The sequence below is a fragment of the Gallus gallus genome, chromosome 20 (genome assembly GCF_016699485.2).
Source record: "Gallus gallus isolate bGalGal1 chromosome 20, bGalGal1.mat.broiler.GRCg7b, whole genome shotgun sequence".
Classification (NCBI taxonomy): domain Eukaryota; kingdom Metazoa; phylum Chordata; class Aves; order Galliformes; family Phasianidae; genus Gallus; species Gallus gallus.
In genome coordinates this window covers 8,036,753-8,056,397 of record NC_052551.1, presented here as the reverse complement: position 1 = coordinate 8,056,397, position 19,645 = coordinate 8,036,753, and the positions used below count along the sequence as shown (strand labels likewise).

General features: G+C 46.1%; 1 protein-coding gene and 1 long non-coding RNA gene across 3 annotated transcripts in view; one reads left to right on the top strand and one right to left on the bottom strand.

Moving 5' to 3' along the window:
* Positions 1-2,168: 2,168 nt before the first annotated feature.
* LOC121107296 lies at positions 2,169-5,208 on the bottom strand. Its single transcript, XR_005841109.2, has 2 exons — positions 4,390-5,208; positions 2,169-3,486 (listed from the first exon to the last, which is right to left on the bottom strand). It is a non-coding gene; the product is annotated as an uncharacterized LOC121107296 (long non-coding RNA).
* Positions 5,209-5,412: 204 nt separating this feature from the next.
* TAF4 (TATA-box binding protein associated factor 4) overlaps positions 5,413-19,645 on the top strand; it is a 35,931-nt gene continuing 21,698 nt past the window's right edge. For both annotated transcript variants that reach the window (XR_003071406.3, XM_417400.8), the window contains exons 1-2: positions 5,413-5,753; positions 7,586-8,674. Coding sequence is in view for 1 of the 2 variants with exons in the window: in XM_417400.8 (XP_417400.2) it covers positions 5,435-5,753; positions 7,586-8,674 (1,408 nt within the window). In the remaining variant the exon portion in view is untranslated. The remainder of the gene's footprint in view (positions 5,754-7,585; positions 8,675-19,645) is intronic.

Below are 19,645 nucleotides of genomic sequence, written 5' to 3'. Positions count from 1 at the left end.
TTATCTTTTCTTTCTTTTCCTGCAGGGTTCTAGTGATCATCCTTAGAAAGGTGAGGCTGTGCCTATATTCCCCTTTGGAAATACAAGGCAGTTTGTCCAGTGGCTAGCACAGCAGAAGCTGGGGAGGTAAGGAAGATATGAGACCTTTACCTATCCTTTTTTAAAGAGCCATTGGGGTCCTGTTGATTTACCTGTTGGTACAGGTTCCAGTGCAGGGAATCATAAATGAGGAAAAGGAGCAGTGATCCGTACTGCTTCAACAGTGAACAGTGAGTAATGGTGAACAGAATGTGAGATGCTGAATGATGCTGGTAAGTCGGGGAAGAACTAGAGCAGCTCTGAGTTAAGAGGGCTCAACAGAGGCCAGAACTGAAACTTCCACTGTATCAGTGTGCCGTGGCTCAGACCTCTGATGATATATTGTTGACAAAACATCCCTGTCAGGATAACAATTCACTCACAAAGAATCCCACAATTGAAGCCAAAACTGAGAAGACCACCTCTCAGTAAAAAGGAATATTTCAAACCTACTCTAACGAATCCAGACTGTAAAATGTGCAAATTGGATTTGCAATAATGAGACCGATCAGTAGGCACATTTTCGTGACGCTCTCTGTCAGACTATCATTTGGAAAGAGGGACTCAAGTTTCCAAAAGTTACTTTAATTTGCTTAGAGAAGAAAGCATTTTCATTTTGCTCAGTCAGTTCAAATCATTTGCTAAATTCAAAATATGTGAACTGACTGAAGCTAGCTGTAGTGTCCAGCAGGACCATTAATCTTTTAGTGACATGTTATTTTTTTCCATGAATCGTGTAGACTTGCACAAGACTTTTTTCATAACAAATAAAACACAAGTCTTTATTGACATGTCTGCTTCTTGTCTCTTCAACAGACATTCTGGACATTTGCTAGTAATCTCCATTCAGAATATTTGCTTTGAAAAAAAATCTAGCTGCTGGGATGTGTCATTGGAAACTTCCATTGTCTTGTAGGAGTTCTTTATCTTAGTAAAGTTCCTCCATTCTTCCCTTACAGATGAGTCTGGATATTGATACTTCCAATCTTGGCAAGCAGTAGCAAGCATGACAAGTTAGATTAAGAGCAGTTGGGAAGGAAAAACAGTTTTCCACAACTCTTTTATACTGTAAAGCCTGGGAGGCTTTTAAACAATGATCCTTTATCCTACCATACATTCCCTGGACGTCCTCTTTTGGGCACAAAATGCTGAACTGCATGGACTCTGGGAGGTCTCAGTACTGCCATACTTAAATAACTCCCATATGAATTGCATACAGCATTTATTAGGGATTCAGTCTTTAAACTGTCCTATAAAAACTAGGGAAGATTCCCAAGGCGTTTGAGTGTTCAGCTAACTTTTCTTTTCGAAACCTAGCTCATCAGTGGTTTTTCTTTAAAAGATTGTTTCTGTGTATTTCCCAGCAACCAGGTATCTTTAAAAGGAGGAAATCCCTTGTCACATATCCGTACAAGCAATACTGGCATCTTTTATGAAAAAAAGAATTTTCTGCTTCACTGACAAAGTTCCAATGGCTGTTATGCATATACAAACAATCCAATGGGTGGTTTCAGCATCTCTCTTCCACAGCAGCCTTGTATTAGATGTCTCTGACACCAAATTGCAGTTGAAGGGTTGGTACATTTGTAGCTGCAGAAGTGGACTGGTACCCACCAGGGCAGACACCATCCTTAGGTGGAAATAGGAACGTAGGTGGGTATGGTTACAGTAAAAGGAACTGTAGAGTTTCTGTCAAAATCTACTGTTCATCTCTTCTTCTTTTACAATGTGAGGGTTAAGGCATATTCCTGGAACATACCAAGCTTAATTTTGAATTATTAACCCCTGGCTAGTAGGAGCCTTAGGCTTATTCAGAGATTCACCAATGGATGGCTGATGTACATGGCCAGATTTTAACACCAAGACTTTAACAATATCTCAGGTTTCCAAGGCAAAGACAGTGAAGTGCAGAGACTGCGAAGAGGTGCTAAAGTTGTTTTATTTATCTCCATATGCTCGTCTGTCCTAAGACTGCATTTGCCACCAATTCCAAGTAAGCTTCACCATTTTAAATTACCAGAGGCTGGGCAGGGAACAGAAAAAGAAGCAGAGAAGGGGAGCAAAAAAATTACCAATCGAAACTATCATTATCAGGTTTTCATCCTTTATTGATGGGTGTTCAGAGTTGCGACTGGGCAGTTAAGACTCGAAGGAGCTGCATATAGACACCCCAAAGCAACTACCCTTCTTCCCCCAAGCCATCTCCAGACTGCAGACTCTTCTGATACATCCCTTATTACAGTAATCCATATTGCTGTCATCTCTGCTGGATGGTCTTGTGAAGAATTCTCAGCTGACTCCAGGTTTTTGAAAATAGAGAATTGCATTAGCACTTGTATCCTGAGACAGTCCCTGTGCCATGGTCTACACAGCCTAATTCTAGGGGAAAAAAATAAGTATTTCAAATAATAATATACAAAACAGAGCATGTTAAAAGGACTTACAGCCCTCTATGTTTCCTGTATAGCTCCTGCTAATTTGTGCTCTTTGACACTAGGGAGAATCCATACTTGCCTCTAATGTTTAAGACTTCATGATGTAATTGCTGATGGGTGAAATATGTACTATTTCCTACATAGAGAGTCTGACTCTCTCTGCACCAACACCAGCAATCCACTGCCAGGATTCCTATGCTAGCTGCTCTTTTTACAGTTTAAAACAGAAGGTGAGCAGTTCAAATCAGAGGAGCTGGAGTCCCAGTCCTGAAGAACTCAGACTAAAAAGTGACTTCCAATAGCAAATGAGAGGTAGAGTACGAAAAGATAAATTATTCAGTAATAAATGTTACACACTTACAATGCACAAGTTGTAATGCATCTCAGTTGCTCTTGTAATTCGGTACAGTCATTTGCCTAATATGGTAAATATGCCATATGGTATACTAATAAAGAAAGCGTTAGAACAAAGACATGATGATTTCTAAGTTTTTATTTCTAATTTTGTATGCAACTGTAAGCTGCATTCCAGCTGTCCTAAAATACAAGCAGTAGAAGAACAGAGGCTGCTCTGCCCCTTCATGCTGACTACCACTGCCACGCGATAATTTAATCCATCTCTCACATGGCTCCTACCAACACTGCATCCCAGCTCCAGGCCGTGCTCCTATTTGGATGCTGTGAAAGAAAGACACGCGGCCACTGCACCTTCAGGTTGCTTCAGCTTAAGCCTAGCACCCCCAACCCCGATAAATCACTTGAGCAGCTGAGTAGATTAATTCTTCCACTGTTTTGGGAATGCAGAGAGACTTCTATTCTAGAGAGTTCTTTGGAATGTTGCTTATAGAATTTCAGCATAGCTAAAACTAGCAATGTACTTGACCGTGGCAGCAAAAAAGTGATAGAGATGACCCTGCTTGAAGCAGCTTTCCTGCCTTTTAAGCAACAGGCAACTACTTCACAGCATCATAACCTGGAAAACAAAGAAAGAGGAAAGTAAGAGTCAGAGAGGGGAGGAGGGCACCTTCCAAGGAAAAACTCCTGAGTTTTGAATGACAGCTGGGAAAACCTACCCAGACAAAAAGCTTTGGAATACAAAACATTTAAGAACAAGATGAGATTAATGTAAAACTCCTCACTGGGGCTTTGTGGCCCCTTCTAGCAATGCCTGCTTGCAGAGCGATCGGAGCCTTCCGAAAGGCTCAGCGCAGTAATATAAACCCAGAGAAGAAGCACTTTTCTGCAGGTGGAAGGATGATGTGAGAAACCAGAACAGTAATAGAAATACAGATTATGTTAAGGGCTAAGACTAGATTTAAAGATGCTCACCCTATTTGTTGTTTGAGGCCTACCTATTAAGATAAATAGCTCTCAGTTTTTGCTGTCCCCCAGCATGAGCTTTCAGCAAACATCTCATAGATGTGCTCACACATTTGTGGGCAGGGCAGGACATGGGACTACTTCAGTGCTGTTCCTATCACTCACTGAGCAAGACAGGTTTTGTTTTTTTTTTTTTAAATTTTGTGTCATAGCACTGCAAATTAAGCCATTGCCACAGATGTGTAACGCAAGAAGCACTGACACCCATCTTTGGGCAGCCCTAAGTACAGAAACCTCTCATCCCTGACCTATTTAAAGCAGCCCAGCTCACAGCACCCGGAGCTCCCAGTCCCCTCTGCAGCCCTATGGCAGCCATAGGCTGGGCAGCGCTGGGCACTGGCAGGTGCAGAGCTGCCCCCACTACAACGCTGCTCCAACCTTTACGCTTGGGAATAGCTGGCATTATTCTATAATACTGAAACAAGAGGTACTATTTTAGGCTTGACGCCCCTTAACACACGCTACGCTTCATCTTTCAGTTAACACAGCTCGTTACCTTTAGAAAGAGCAGCCGGCAAAAGACAGCGGGTTGGATCTGCGCTTTATTTACTTCCTCACCGGCGGTTGCACAACGGGTCAAAGTGCACTCCGCCGTACGGCCCTGGGCCCGGCCCGGCCCCGCAGCCCCCGCGCCGCCGTTCCCCGAAGGGTTAAGCAGAGGCGGGGGTGTAACGCGGGGCTGACACACACCCGGGGATCGTCCCCGGAGCGGCAGCTCCCCCGCCTCGCGGTGCCGGCTCGGCGCTGGGAGTGGACTGTTTAAAATTGTCATCTCCCTCTCTTTTTTTTTTTTTTTTCTTCCTCCCCTCCCCTCCTCCTTCTCCCTTCCCTGCGCTCAGATCGCACCGCACCGCCTCCTCGGGCCGCGCTTCCCGGGGCTCCCCTCAGCCTTCAGCCGTGCTGAGTCAGCCCGCTCGGGGCCGGAGGAGCCGCTCCCGGCCTGCAGCCGCCTCCGCGGGCAGCGCTCCGGGGTTCGGCGCGGGGCGGCACGGAGAGGCCGCTCCTCCTCGCCCGGGGCCGCCCGCCCTCTCCCCCCCCTCCGCCGCCGGCGGCGGATCAGTTACATGCAGCTGGCACAGGTGTGGGGCGCCCTTCAGACTCGCGCCGCCGAGGGAGACCCGGACACAGGGAGAACATGCAGCCATTTTGGGCTGAGGCAGACAAAGAGCCGCGGCCGCCTCGCCGCCCCACAGCCCGCCCGGCGACAGCCCTCTCCGCTCCTACGACCGCCGCCGCCTCCACCCGGTCTCCCCGCGCCCCACGGCCCCCCCCTCGCCCGTCCCCGACTGTCGGCGAGGTGCCGCCGCCGCCCGACTCCTAACTAAGCCCTCTCAGCCATTTGCGCCGCGTTTTATAGGCGGTCGCCGACCAATCAGCGGCGAGCGGAATCCCTCTCCGACCGGTGATGTGAGGCCGGGCTCGCGCGCGTGCGCAGTCCGGGGGAGGCCGAGTGTGTGTGTGTGGGGTGGGGGGAGGGAGGGAGGAGTGGAAGGGGAGGGGGGGGAGGAGGGAGCAGCTCACAGGAACCCTCCAAAAAAAAGATGGCGGCGGGCTCGGATCTGCTGGATGAGGTTTTCCTGAACACGGAGGTGGATGAGAAGGTGGTGAGCGACCTGGTGGGCTCCCTAGAGTCCCAGCTGGCGGCCTCCGGCCACCACCACCAGCACCACAAGGCGCAGGAGCCCCTGCGGGCCGCTGGGGGGCTGCTGGGGAACCATGTTGTGAGCGGCGGCAGCGGCAGCAGCAGCCCTAGCCCCAGCCCTGGAGGAGTTGTAGTAGGAGGCAGCGCGAATGCCCAAACAGAGAGCGGCGGCGGCGGCGGCAAGATGGGACTGAGCGCCCCGGAGATCACAAAAGCAGGTACGGTGCCGTGCCGTGGGCAGGGCTGGGGGCGCGGGGCCTCCCCTCCCCCTCCGCGCTCCCCCCGCGCTGTCCCCTCTCCCCCCTTCGCGCTGTGGCACCCCCGGGGCTCCGAGGTGGGCATCGGCCCGGCGGGGCCTCCCCGCGCCGTGTCCCCCCGCTGCCCGTCCCCTCGCGCGGCTCCGCGCGCCCTCCCCTTTATTTTCCCTCCCGCTCACCGGAGGATGTTCTGTCGCGTGCGTGGGGGGTCGGCTCCCCCGGCCCGGCCCGGCCGTGTCACTCTGCCGTCCCCTCTTCTTTTTTTTTTTCCTGCTCCGTCTGTCCGCGGGTTGAGGGCGCAGAGCCCACCCTGAGGTGACGGCGGTACCGCGCGGCCCGGGGCTGCCCCCCCCCCCCACCCCCCAACCTCCTCCTGCAGGGGTGGGGGCTGCGGGGGGAATCCCTCTCCGTAGTGCCCCCTCCCCTCCCCCTCCCCGAAGCGCTGGGGGTGTTATTAATCATGACACCTATTTCCTGCAGAGGAGGAAGCCGGGGGGGATTTCGAGGGGAGGAAGTCCCTCGGAACGCTGCCCCCCACCCGCCGTTCCTCCCCGGCCCCCTCCCCTCATGTCGGGGGTTCGGAGGGGCGCTCCGCTCCGCCCGTTCCCGCGCTGCCCTCAAGGGGGTGGTGTCACAGCGCGGGGAGGGGGGGGTCGGGGCTCGGCGCCCACCCGGGGCAGGGACCCCTCCCGGGGGTGCGCCCCCCTCCGTGTGCTGCGCTGCGTAGGGCTGGTGGCGGTGCTGGGACTGAGGGCTCACCCCTTGGGAATGGAGGTAAGCTGGTTTGCAGGGGAATAGTAACAGCCACAACAATTAAGAAGTCTCCCCAGAATCTCTCTGCAATTCCTCCCCTCCCCCCGTTTTTATACTTTATTTATTTATTTATTTATTTATTGCTTTTTCTCTTCTTGCTAAAGCCTAAGAAGATACAGCAGCCCTTCTGTCACAATTAATGAAGCTCTTCCAGGAGGACCTCCTTCACCTTTACAGCATGCATCTCAATATTTGCCTGTCACTACTGCCTTCCCGTTTCCATCTCCTTAGGGCCGGGATCCAGGCTGTCTGTGATGTTATTGGTGATAACACCAGGCCTCGTCGGGGGAGGGGGGGGCACGAGGATTATTCAGGACAAGAAGCTACATCATCTCGTGCCTTCTTAAAATCAGCTTTGCTTTTTATTTATTTATTTTATAACTGTCTTTGGCTGTGGGAACTTCAGATACAGCAGAACAAATTCTGTAATAAGCCGGCGTGGTCTCCTTGTAGACCTCTCCGGGTCTTGCAGTACTTCTTACCTTGTCAGGCTGATGATTTTCTTTCCCTTCAAGTTTCTTATTTTGCTGTCGTTGAGCCTCCTGCTCTAACTCTGTAGGAGATGAAAGGATTAGTGGATAACATGTGCTGGACATAGGGAATGTGTCTTGTTAATGTGTCTTCTATTGCCATTTTCCCCTCTTGCAGTTGCAGCCCTGCTGATAAGCGTGTTATCAGGCTCTAGAATGGAGAAGAGGTCTAAGATGATCTTCTTTCCTCCGTTCATTTCAAATCTTTTTTCCCTATTTTCTTTTACTGTACTGATGAGAGTGAGGATGTTATAATTCATATTGAACCTGTCAGTACTTGGAGGAAAATTGGAAGCTTTGGGATAATGCTTCAAATCCATCTTCAGTTTGTACGCTGTCCCATTTTCTTGGCTCCATGGAGAAGGCTTGGTGATGAGGGAGAATGTTCTGTCTTTGGCGGAGTTCTCCTCCCGCTCCTTCCCTCTGTTTAACCTTGCTGTTGTTTTGCAGGAGCAGGAGGAGTGCAAGGAGGTGTTATTAATCATAACACCAGGTCCCAGACTTCAGCTCTGGATGGAGCAACCACGACGAGCACCAGCACCACCACTGCAGCGGCAGGAGGATCCGAAGTCACTGCTGCTCCAGGGACCCTCAGTCAGGGCAAATCGGTGGTTATCAGCACCATGGCGACTGCCTTGTCCACCAGGAATGGCAAGATTGGGACCACGACAGTGCAAACTTTGAATGGTAGTAATGTGGTGATGAACTCTCACCACACAGGAAGTGCTGCTTTCTCTGGGACTCCTGTGACCGCCAACCCCGCTTCTGCACCTGCTGTTGCCCCTCTTGTTAATAATGGACCTGGATCTGTGGGAAAAGGAAATACTGTTAACGCCGTTTTGCCGTCAGCTTCCAACACTGTCATCCAGACTTCTTTCCTTAATACTGCTGTGTCCTCTGCATCTTCCTCCTCGCCTACAGTTATCTCTTCACAGCCGCCACCGAGCGTTGGAAGTGGGGGCCCTACGGTCACGCTCGTGAGGCCCCCCATTCACACAGCAGGACCCACAGTAGCCGCAGCTGGTGCGGCCACTCAGAATGGGAGCAATACTGTGATCAATTCAACCATCAGTGTGGGGAGTTTTCCTGCTGTTGCTACAGCCACTGTGGGATCTGGAGTTTCCCTCCAAACAACACTTGTGAATAGCCAGTCTGGTTCCAGTGTGCCAGCAGCTCCTACCACACAGGTCATCAAATCTGAGTCTCCTAAAACTATAGTGCAGGCAGTATCCCAACAGCAGACACTGGCTACTGCTGGCCAGCCCAGTACTACAGGGGGTAACATGATTATTGGGCAAACTATGCAAGCTGGGCTCACCAATGTTGCCCCCAATCCTGGTGGGATACCTCCTGCAGCACCTGGCACCCCTACGGGAATGGCTAAAGGCACTGCCAACACGGTGGCACAAACTCTGCCGAGGACTCCAACAGCAACTACAAGTGGAATCAGAGCAACTTTGACTCCTACAGTTTTAGCACCTCGTTTGCCTCAGCCACCTCAGAATCCCACTAACATTCAGAATTTTCAGTTACCACCAGGTAAGCAGAAGCTCAAGGGCTTCTTGTTTTGGGAATGTGATTCTTGCAGGGAGGAAGGTCTCTTGCTGTTTAATTGTGAATTGTGGAAAAAGGCATTATATTTAACAACGGGAACTGTCTGGTGTGGTGTAGTAGTATAGTAGCATTCCACTACTTAGTGTATTTTTTCAGGTGACCAAAAAAGTCTCGTGAGCAGTAATAATTTGGAAATAACTCTATCTGGTGTCTTCTTTACAATGTTGAGTGCAGATGAAGCTGCAAACTGCCAAGTATGACAATGAAACATTATCAAATGAAGTGCTGCTATTTCATTTTCACAGAAGGCGTTTTAAGGCAGTTTTGTTGGTAGTTTGTATAACCTTCGCATGCTGTTCTGTTCCCTCTCTGTCCCTGCATGCCCCCAGTACCATAGAGCTCTCTTGAATAGAGAAACTGCAGATACAACACAAGAAAACTACCTTCTTTTCCTTTAAATACCTTCAAAGTGTGACTTAAAAACTCACACATTTGAAGCTTATGATGATCTTTTCAGTGACTGTAGTTCTGATACAAAAGGCAGTCTTCCTCTGTCCTTACCTCACCCTGTTGTGTCTAGGGTTGCAGCTTTTGTAGTAGCTAGTATCATGCTTAGTGCAGAGCATCTCTGGGCAAGGAATGTAGTCCTGACCTCAGTGGGTGAGTAAAAAGCAGGATGAGAAGCATTTCTAGCTTGAGAACTGTTCTGTTCTTCCTTAAATATCCTAGATGTGTGCATTTAAAATTACGTGTTTGCTCTTATATTGAAGCTGACCAGTACGTGTATCCAGTTTCGTTTTTAACTGAAAATACTCACGTGAAACTACACGTAGTTTTCTGTCTTTTTAATAGTATGTAGTAATAGGTATATTCTCAGTATTCAGTTTTCAGGATAGCATTCAGAGAGCAACTAGCTGTGTTTTGCTGCCTGCGCCTCATGAAGGCAGCAGCATTTGTGTATCACCTGTTTCATTCTGTCTTTGTCAAAGTACACCTATTGGGACACCTAAGCGACCTCAGAGCAGTGCACCTGCTGTGTAAGGCAGACCAGAAGCCAGGCTGCATTACTACACACTGTCTGTTTGGGTAATACTTTCTCTGTGATATGTGATGCTGTGTAGTTTGATGAAGTCTGTCAAGCATTCTGTACGTGGCATAAATATTCCTCATTTTTTTGCGTGTGTAGAGAATTGTTCCCTGTATGAGTAATTTGAATGAGACATGGTGCTAATTTTAAAAAGAAAAACATCACTAAAACTCAAACCTTGAAATCCTCGTGTTTAATTTGGAGCTTGTAGGTTGATTGGCTGGAAAAGCCTTATTTATTGCCACAGTGTATCAAAAGATTTTTCAGGCTTGCAGTCTATTGCCTTGTATACCTACATTTTTGCTAATGCTGCGTTATAAATCTGATTATGGGAAAAATACTACTGTTGAGTCCAGTGGGACCCTTTTTCCAGGTAGCTGCTGTTTTCAAACCACCATGGCATACTGAAATGTGTTACACTTAGAAGCAGCATTGCCAGTCCTTAAGCATAATTGGGCCATAAATTGCTCCTTTGGAGGTCTCGATAGATCAAAGTAAAGCAATATAGTTTCTAAACACTCGGGCTTTTTTATTAAGCACTTTTCTTGTCTGTCCTACACTTTTAAGAATATTTATAACTTCAAAAGAATAGCATGACTTGTAAAATAAGCATACCTACATGACTGAATACATAGAAATTAGATTCTTGTGTGGTAACACAGACTTAATACTGGAAATGATTTTCTTTTTAGTGTTACAGTTCTTGCTTTTTGTTTTAATTTCTTTGGTTAATTTTCTGTACTTTGCCAATATAGCCAACTTTGCAAATACTTTGCGTGCAGCACATCTTGCAGAACAGAGCACTTAGCAGCTGATGGCTGCTCTTGGAAGCATCTCACAGGTGCAAGGGCTGAGCACTGCTGAAGAATCTAGTGTGTGCAAGTGCTTTAATCTTTAGTGGTGTTCATATGCATTCATAGTGAAAGCAGAGTAGGTGACTGTTTTTGAGATGTAATTTCAAGTTACACCGTGATAGGCCAGATTTTTAAAGGCAGCTTGATGGTATGAAAGTGCAGCTGTAGTGCTTGTATGTTGTACATCCACTGCATGCACCAAATCTGCAGCCACATGTGTATGCTTAAAGTTGGCACTCTGTGCTGGTAGTTTTATAAGACAGGGCATGAAACAGCTTGAGATTAGAGATTGAACGTGTCACTTTTTATAGTGTTGTTTACAAATACTCACAGAATTCTTGTGGAGGTTTGACCAATGAGCAGCACAGGTTTTATAGCTATTTTCATGTCTTGATATACTGTTTCTGGCTCTCCAAAGTACTGTTACAGTTTCACATAGCTGAAAAGCAGAATATAAAATGTTGTTAACCTGGAACTTGGCTAAAGGTTTCTAATGTTCTCTTAAAAAGAGCATGTGGAAAATGTTCGATCAACACTCTTTAAAATGTATTACTTTTAGAATAATGCTTCATCTCAAATTGAAGTGACTGTGTAACAAACATCAACTGACCAAATTAGAGGTGTTTGAATTGCTTATGGGGTGTAGTTGTTGTGACCTTACTGCATTCTGCTATATCATTTCCCAAAAAACCTGGGCTACTCCAAGCATCTGTGCATTGATAAGTTTCCCACTATTGACATCTCTGAGGAAGAGGACTGTTGTGCTTCGTGGTCCAGTTGGGCAGATCAGGGTAGTGAACGTCCAAGAGTAACCTCATTTATAGCGTTTTAGCAGAGACAGAAATGTTGACAAATAATTTGCTAGGGGACAGGGAGGGAGGAACACAAGTCTGTTTCTCTTTGTACATGCTGCTTTGAAGATGCAGCGTCTTTTGAAATTGTGACTGGAAATAAATCGTACTGGGTTCTTTGTTTTGGAGTACTTCAAGCAATGATATGAGATGTGTCGTGTACAGTCATCTGGTAAGAGATAGGGAAACGTATGAGTTCATTAAAGCATTGTCAGTGTTTTGCTGTTACAGATGCACTTTTCTGCTGGATTTCCCAAGATTAAACTTTTGCAATGTAGGAGTTCATAAAGTGACTCGAGGCCATCGCTGGCGCGTGGTACAATCACCTTGTAAAATGACTAACTTGTGTGCTTTCAGAGCTCTCTTCAGAATACCATCATCTCCTGCAATGCTGTAATAGTTTCAGAACCAAAGTCCAATAGGTTATGCTCACCTTAACAGTATTGTCAACTTTGAGGGTTCAAAGATTTGGTTTCTGTTCTTGGAGGTGCTTTGTGTCAATCTCTTCCGCTTCATTTGCTATGTACAAGCATCTCCTGATAACCTATAAAGTGCCTGCTTAGGGCAGGGAGCAGACTGGGAAGTACTGCATGTGTGCAGTAAGAACTACATGCGGCTGGGAGCTCTTCTGGACCGTATCCTAGCTTAGGTGACAATGAAATCTGGAAACCTTTGCTTCCCTCAGTTCTCCCTTTTCTTTCTTTTATTGTCTGAGATAATATCAATAGTTACAAAGAATTGCTTGCTTGATCCTGAAGACTTTTTTTCCCCAAATAATCAAGGTTGTGACACTTAATTCTGTTTGAAGATAGGATAGGTTGGTTTTACAGGCTTTTTTTTGGAGCTCCTGACCAGCATTTGTGTTACCAGTAGTGCAGTTGTGCAGCTGTAGTAGAACAGCTATCACAGGTTTGTTTCACTTTTAGTCTAATGATAGAACATCTGTATTGCTTTACAAAATTCCACTGCGTCCCCCAGCAGCTGGTGATGGGGGTGAGACTTGGCTTCCTTCACCATATTCTGTTTCGAGGGGCTTTTCTTGTGCTGTTTCTCTGGTGGCTGCAGGATGGGTCATTTCTAAGCTGTGAAACTGACTGTCTCTTTAAGAAGTTGGGTTCTAGAACTCCTAACAGCTCCTAACAGCCGGTGCAGGTGAGCCCTACGTGCAGGTGAGCCCTACAGTTGGGCTCAGCTTACTGCTGCTGCTGTCCAGGAGTGAAGGGTGCTGTTCAGAGGCGGACCTTGGAGGATGGCTTACTACTATTCACCCTTTGGAGGTGGGATACTTAACTTGCTTTCTACAGGAGTTAACTTTCCCTTTCAAACCAACGGTTTTTCAGCTTGTGTCCGTTGTACAGTAAGGACTCTGATGTCCCAGTCCCTGCTTTTTCTGACCTTAGGATGGGAAAACTACTGATGCACATGCTTCATTTAAGATGTATTCAGGTCCTGTCTGCTTGGGCAGTGGTACTTTCTGGAGTTGGTATCACTGGAAAGTAATTACGGCGGTAGTACAGTTTCCTTTGGTAATGAGTTGGGCTCTAGGCTGTTGGAAAAGGCAAGTGGATATAAGAACAAGAAAAGGTTATAGGATGAGAAGAATCAGACTATATTTAAGTTGTAAAACACTTTGTGTTACTTTTTCAGACCGAAGATGACGTTCTGCGGGTTACTTTGTGCTTAAAACGTGTACCCCAGAGGTGCCTAAAACAATTAGGATCAATAAAAATAGAAATACCTACTTCCATAATCTTCAGCAGTGCAGAAAGAAACAGAAGAAATAATATGAAGTAGTGGAATGTAGTTCTTGCTATTTCTCACTGACTGGGAAGCGAGTTCAAACATATCCTGATGATAGCTGCCCTGCGTTATGCACGTGCTGCTGATGTTTTGCCTATTAACTGTGCTGGCATGGCTGTATTTGTTAGGAAAAAAGAAGTGTAATGCACAGTGGTAATAGGAGCTTCTTATAGTATGTTTTACTTTCATGGCATTTGACAGATCTTAGCCCTCGCAACACACTCATGTGGTTGATAAAGAAAGTTGCATGAATGCTGCTTTAAAGCTGGAGGAAGGAGCAAGTTGGAGAAGTTCTGACTTGCTGAAGGCCATGAAGGAATCGATATTGAGCCAAGACTTGAGCTTAGGAGTCCTGTAGCTGGCGTGGAAAGTGCTTTCTCTCTTTCTGAAAGATAACTGTGGATCACTTCTGTGGAGCTCTTCTGGGTGAGGGGTGGTTTTCATGTTCAAATCATGCATCAGCAAAAGGAACATTCTGCTTTATTTGAAATCTGTTACATCAGATCTGCCATATGTCACCAGGCTGAAAGTTGTGTTTGTTCTCACTGCGACTTTTTAATTAAGGAATCTTGCATGCTTAGCTTTGTACCCCAGAGAACTTAAAAATGAGAGAGCTGTGTGATCGAATTTGTTGCCGTTGTTAAAATGAGTGTCATGAAGCCAACAAATGCTTTGTTTTTGTACATTTGATAAAGGTGTCTAAAAGTGTTGAGATTTAATGGGAAATGGCCGAAGTTGTGCTTCTCCTAAGCTATGAACACTACTAACTTTAACTACTTACTGTTCAGTTCTGTTACAAAATGTATTCTTGTTCCCAGCAATCTTTGGAAGAGCATGTGTGGATTTGTTTTATAGCTCTATCTACACTTTAGACTGTGGTCTTTGGGGGTTTTGGGGTGACACCGCTGATGCTGTCGATAGGGAACTGCAAGTAAGCGTGTCTTTTCTTTTGAGGCATTTTGCACTCTGCTGCTTTAGGATGCTCTGTGGTGTCAGCGCGTTCAGTGTGCTGAATGAGTGCTCCACGTCTGGGAGTGTGCGTGGCTCCCTTGTAACATGCAGCACATTGGTTTGAGGACCACACGTTTGGCTGCTGCTCCGGGCTTGAGCCACTCACACAGGGTGCTGCAGCGCAGGTAGCAGCTGGAGGTGAAAATGTGACTGCTCTGGGTGCTGGTGCAGTATCACAGACTCCCTTCAAACAAAACCTTCTGGTGCATGGAAATCCTCACTGTTATTTGTCTTCTCTGCTTTGGGAAATTATATGTAAGTAGAATGCCAAGAAGTGCGTGAAGTAGTTCAGGAACGCAGTTGAAAATGCAGGTATTGGCTTAAGTGGGCTTTGACACGGAGAAGAGAGGGGTTTGCAGAGAGCCTGCTGTCGTGGAAGCTGTGTGATCGGATACTGATGGTCTCTTTGCTATGAACCAGAGAGAGAAGCTGCTAACAAAGGGGGCATTTTAAACATTTCTGAGTTGTTAGTTGCAGTTTTTTGTCAGAAGTGTATGAAGGGAATGTTTTTACCTGAAAATGCCCACTCTTGTCAGGGGTGTTATGTATTGAAACTTCCATAAAGTTTGCAACGCCCTTTAACTGTCTGAATCCACTCCTGGAGTGTGATGTCATGGCTTGATGGGAACAGGAATGCTTCTGCCAGCTGGGAGGGGGTGGAACCACGTCAAACTTCACTGTTTGCCGTGTTATCTCTTGTGAGAAATATTTAAAGAAAAGAGATGCATGGGGAAAAAAAGTTGAAAATTGTGTTTCCCACAACTGAACACAGCGATAGGACGGAATGCACAGTGGTGTTTAGCAGATAGCTCTTTTATTTGCACGTCACTGAGCGTGGCGGAGGTTTCCCTGGTGCTGCTGGGGCTGCGGGCTCTGTAGGCTCAGGATGGCCTTCTCCTCTGGGCAGGTTGTGTGCAGCTGTTCCAGTGAGGGCTCTGGGGATATTCACTATTCACGCTTTGTCTTTTGTGTTGTTACAAGTCGGTAATGCCTTAACTTGAGTTTGCTTCTGATCTAATTAGGATCTCGGCTGAATTCAAGATGTTGCTGTTTGTTTATACTGATATAGGCTTCTTAAAAGCTGTATAACCTTTCTCATCTGGGTTCAGGTTTTGCTTTGCCAACCCTCTGGCATGCCTCTTCCTGCTAAGAGAAGGGCAGTAGATGATGCACTAATTGTGCTTTACAGTGACATGGTGGTGTCCACGGTGCAGGTTGTAACTGAGGTATTGTGGCAGAATGGTCCTGTTCTCACCTGAAACGTTGGGAGAAGTGCAAAAACTACACGTAGAGGCTGTAGTTAAACAGGTGTAAAGACTGTGATCACCCATGCTTCAAATTAAATGGGGATTTTTTCATTGAGGCCAAAGACACGTGAATAGGTTACCCTGAAAAACACACTGCTGCCTCAAGAGGAATGGACATTTTTTCCTTCTTTTGCCTCAGCTTAATCTTGCCTTTTTACCCCATTTCTGTTCTGAAGTCGTTTCCTTTCAGAAATGCTGGTGTTTTCTTGGAGGTATAGAAATCTCAAGGAACTGAAGGCCAAGTTTTTGCAACAGAGCCTTCTTCTGCCTTGGAGTAATTTTCTTCATGTGCCCTCAGAGTAGTATCAAGGTAAACTGGAATAATTCCTGAGGCCTTCTGTATGCCTAGAAGTTGTTTTTAGTATAGATTCTTTTTGACGAGGACATTTTTTTTTATTATCATCTCTGTGTAATAATAATATAGGTTATCAATATATAATCAAGAACTAAGTGATACCTATAATGAGCCAATACAACCGAGTGCTGCTCCTACAGTGAGCTCTGCATCGACAGACTTTGGCAGCTCTGCTCTTAAAGCACTGTATGAATACAGATAATCTTTGGCCCTGTAGCTGTTGTCAGGTTAGAAATAACATTTAAAAAATATGCCTTTCTGTACTTGTATTACCAGTAATGAGAAGGTTATGCTCTGAATATAAAAGGGTGACTCTCGGCAAAGTGTATAAATAGATTATAAATCCTTTTACCCAGGGACAGTGCTTTTACTCTGTATTTATACAGGAGTTAGTGCAAGATTTGACTGCTGCCATGTTCTTTTTGAGGCATTTAGAAAAATATACTGATAAAAATTGAGTAACTTCTTGTCCGTGTAGAACTATTTGTATGTTTGAACTGTAATTTGTGAGCAGCGGTTAGCTTTGATTTTGATGCTTTTTTCCTTAAAATGCATTACTGAAATATGTTTTTTTTCCATGATGTGTTGTAGCCAATGCCTGGACAACTAGTAAAATAGAGTTAGCATCACCGTGTAACATTGTTCTGCATGGCTGGTGTGACTGTTCTGAGATGTTTTATTGAATCAAGCCACTTCAGTTAAAGTGGTCTATATTATCATTATAACTCAATTAACACGTGATTTCTAGAGTAGCCGAGCTGTTAAAAGCCACCCCTGTACTTATGCATGGAATAAAGCATGTGCTGGATGCTGTACAGCCACCCAGTGTAGGTTAGGCTGCAAAATGTGTTCCAGGTGTCAGAGAATAAACAACACTGAGCTCTGAGGTTTAGTGCCGTGCTCCTGTCCCTCCTAAATGGCTTGGGGTGCAGCAAGGCCGTACTGAGCTGTCCTTGCACCTTCCTTCAGCCAATTAGTTGGGTATTTCTACAAGGGAGGGTTACACTGAATGCATCTCCCAGGAGTTACAGCATTGGGTGCATTTAGCATAAGCAGCGGTGTGGCGAGTGGGACCAGTTGCACCTATGAGTCAGAGGTAGCAACTCCAAGGAGCAGCAGGGAGCAATTGCACACCTGTAGCCAAAGAGTTACAGAACTTGACCTTAAGAGTGTTGGAGAGGTTGATGCAGGAGATGGGGCAGGGTCTGAAGCAGGAAGGCTGAGAGTGGCTCAGTTGTGCAGAAGTTTATGGGAAAGCGTGAGCAGCTGTCAGTTCATAATAAACACCCATGTGGTTGTGTTTGCAATAGTATTAAGGGTGGGTTGGAAAAAGAGGCAAGTGTTCATGCCATGAACCTCAAGCTCGTGTTTCCTACCATTCTTCCTTTTTTCCAGCATATCCTTTGGTTTTCTTTCCTCTCTGTGGGGGAGGGGAAGGAAGGCACTAATTATTTATAAGTGTTAGTCATACCCAGTCATTAAGCTTAGTCATTACTCAGGACTGTGCATTTGATGGTTAGTAAAATCAAAACTAGACTTGGCTTTGTTTAAAAGCATTGAGTGCAAGCTTACAGGTGTGAAAATACTTTCCTTTCGGTGTTCGGCTCTAACTGAAAAAGCAGTGCTACTTAATAAGTGCTTCTATCAGCCAAGTGACGTGTAATATCACGGCCCCGTTACTGGTTTGTGTTTGAACTCACAGGCATTGTGCATGGCGTATTCTAAAAGCGGAGTGATTTCTACGTTGGTGATGAGAGCCTTAAAATCACAGGGTGTTTCTGCAGGGATTGGAGGTGAAGGTTCCTGTGAGGCTGCCCTGGTAGCTGTTGGCCTGCGGTGTCCAGCGTGGGCTCTGTGGCTCCAGTTGAAGAGGCAGCGCCAGCTGGGGATCCATCCCATCACTGCAAAAATCACCCAGGGTGCACACATAGAGTAGGGCAGTCGTGGTGTGCATGGTTTGGGGCGTCGCTGTTTGAAGGAAGGTGATGTGGATTTACTGCTTTATTCCTCACCCTGTGTTTGCTTGCAGGCTGTGCTAAGTTCAAAGCTTGAACATTTCCATTTCATCCCATGCTTGAACCACTGTAGTGTGTTGATGCACCTTGCTCCAGATAACCTGTTTGTCAGAAATGAAGACTAGATGAGTTTTAAAATCTCCTATTTAGAATAACACCAAAAGAATTAGCGACCTCTTTTGTGTCTTCCTTCCTCAAGGGCAAATCAGATTTTGGTATAACTGTTGTTGTTTGGTGCATGTGTATTGAAATCAGTGGTGGAGCTGCATCAGAGTCCCTTTGAGATCAGTAATTAAAGTAGTTGGTTTGGAGCCTGGTAGTGTTTTCCTGTTAGTTCTTTCTGCACCAGACTAAGGACAGATCTGTGTCATGATTGCATTGCAGTCTGACAGCTCTCCGCTGTTTTGGCTTTATGTGCTCAACTAGAAAGGAATGTTAACACACTTTCAAAGAATATACCTTTCCAGAGAAGTCAAAATAGTTTCGGATCACATTGTTGTTGAAGCATTTGCTAAATGCTGCTGTACAAGAAGAGGTGTTTGGCAGAACACTTCTTACACATTTTTCCAGCTAAGTAGATAAGATTTCTCCTTATGGGATCACTGTTAAATACAGTGGCTTTTTGTCATGCTAGCGTGATGTGATTCCTTTAGCTGTATTCCTGAAAGGCTTTGGAATCAATACTGTACGAGTTGTTCACTTCTTAAGAGTATGGTGAAGTTCTGTAGTTTGAAGCTAAGCTCTTGCATAATGAGAGCAAGTAAAAGCTTTCACTATGAGATTGTCTTTTGTCTTCTGACTCTTATTAGGAAAAAAAAACAAACAAACAACTTTTCATAACGTGGACTTGTTGACTTGCCTTTACAAAACATTTTCTGTCAGGATCTGTGATGGTTTTTGAGGCAGTTCTTTCACTTCTGTTAGTAATAATCACACATCAGCTGTTCAGGAAATAGTATTTTGGTTATGGTCTGTGCTGTGTGTGCAGACTGTGTGTGAGCAGACAGCTGCAGTAGGTGAGTGCTGTAGTAAAGTAACGCTGTTCTAAAACTTCTGGGCTGTGTAGCCAGGTAAAATACAGCTTTGTTGTACCTGAAGCACAGCAGGTGCTGAGCATTGAGCAGCCACTCTGAAGATGTGCAGTGCGGTGCAGCTGTGCACTTGGTACGGGATGGCAGGTTGCTCCTGTGTGCTGGACAGCTCTAACTGCCCGGCAGCTGCCTGCTCTGAGACCCGTGACTCAGCAGATGTGCTGGGAAGGTGGAATTGTGCACGCTGTCTGTCACAGGTAGCAGTGGGTTCTGTTGTAGCTAGCAGCTTTGCAGGAGCTCGTACATGCACAGCACACTTAAGCATTGCAGTGTCACAAACCAACCAAGTTGGTGCATGAAACTCAAGAGCCTGGATTGCTGACCGTGACAAAGGGTTTGGTGAGGGAGATCCTGTGAAGGCTTTCCTTTCCTTTCCTGGATTTGTTGTGCAGCACAGATCACCTGAGGTTCTGAGCACCTAAACAGTATTTTTCCCCCCATGCTCTCTTAACCACAGTGAGCAAGGAAATTCACAACAGGAGGAGAGATCTGGGCAGGAGAGTGACTGGCTGTGGCTGGAAACTGCTGAACTGTTACGTCTGGGCTTCCCACATTCCTAGTGTGGTCCCATCTTGATGACATACT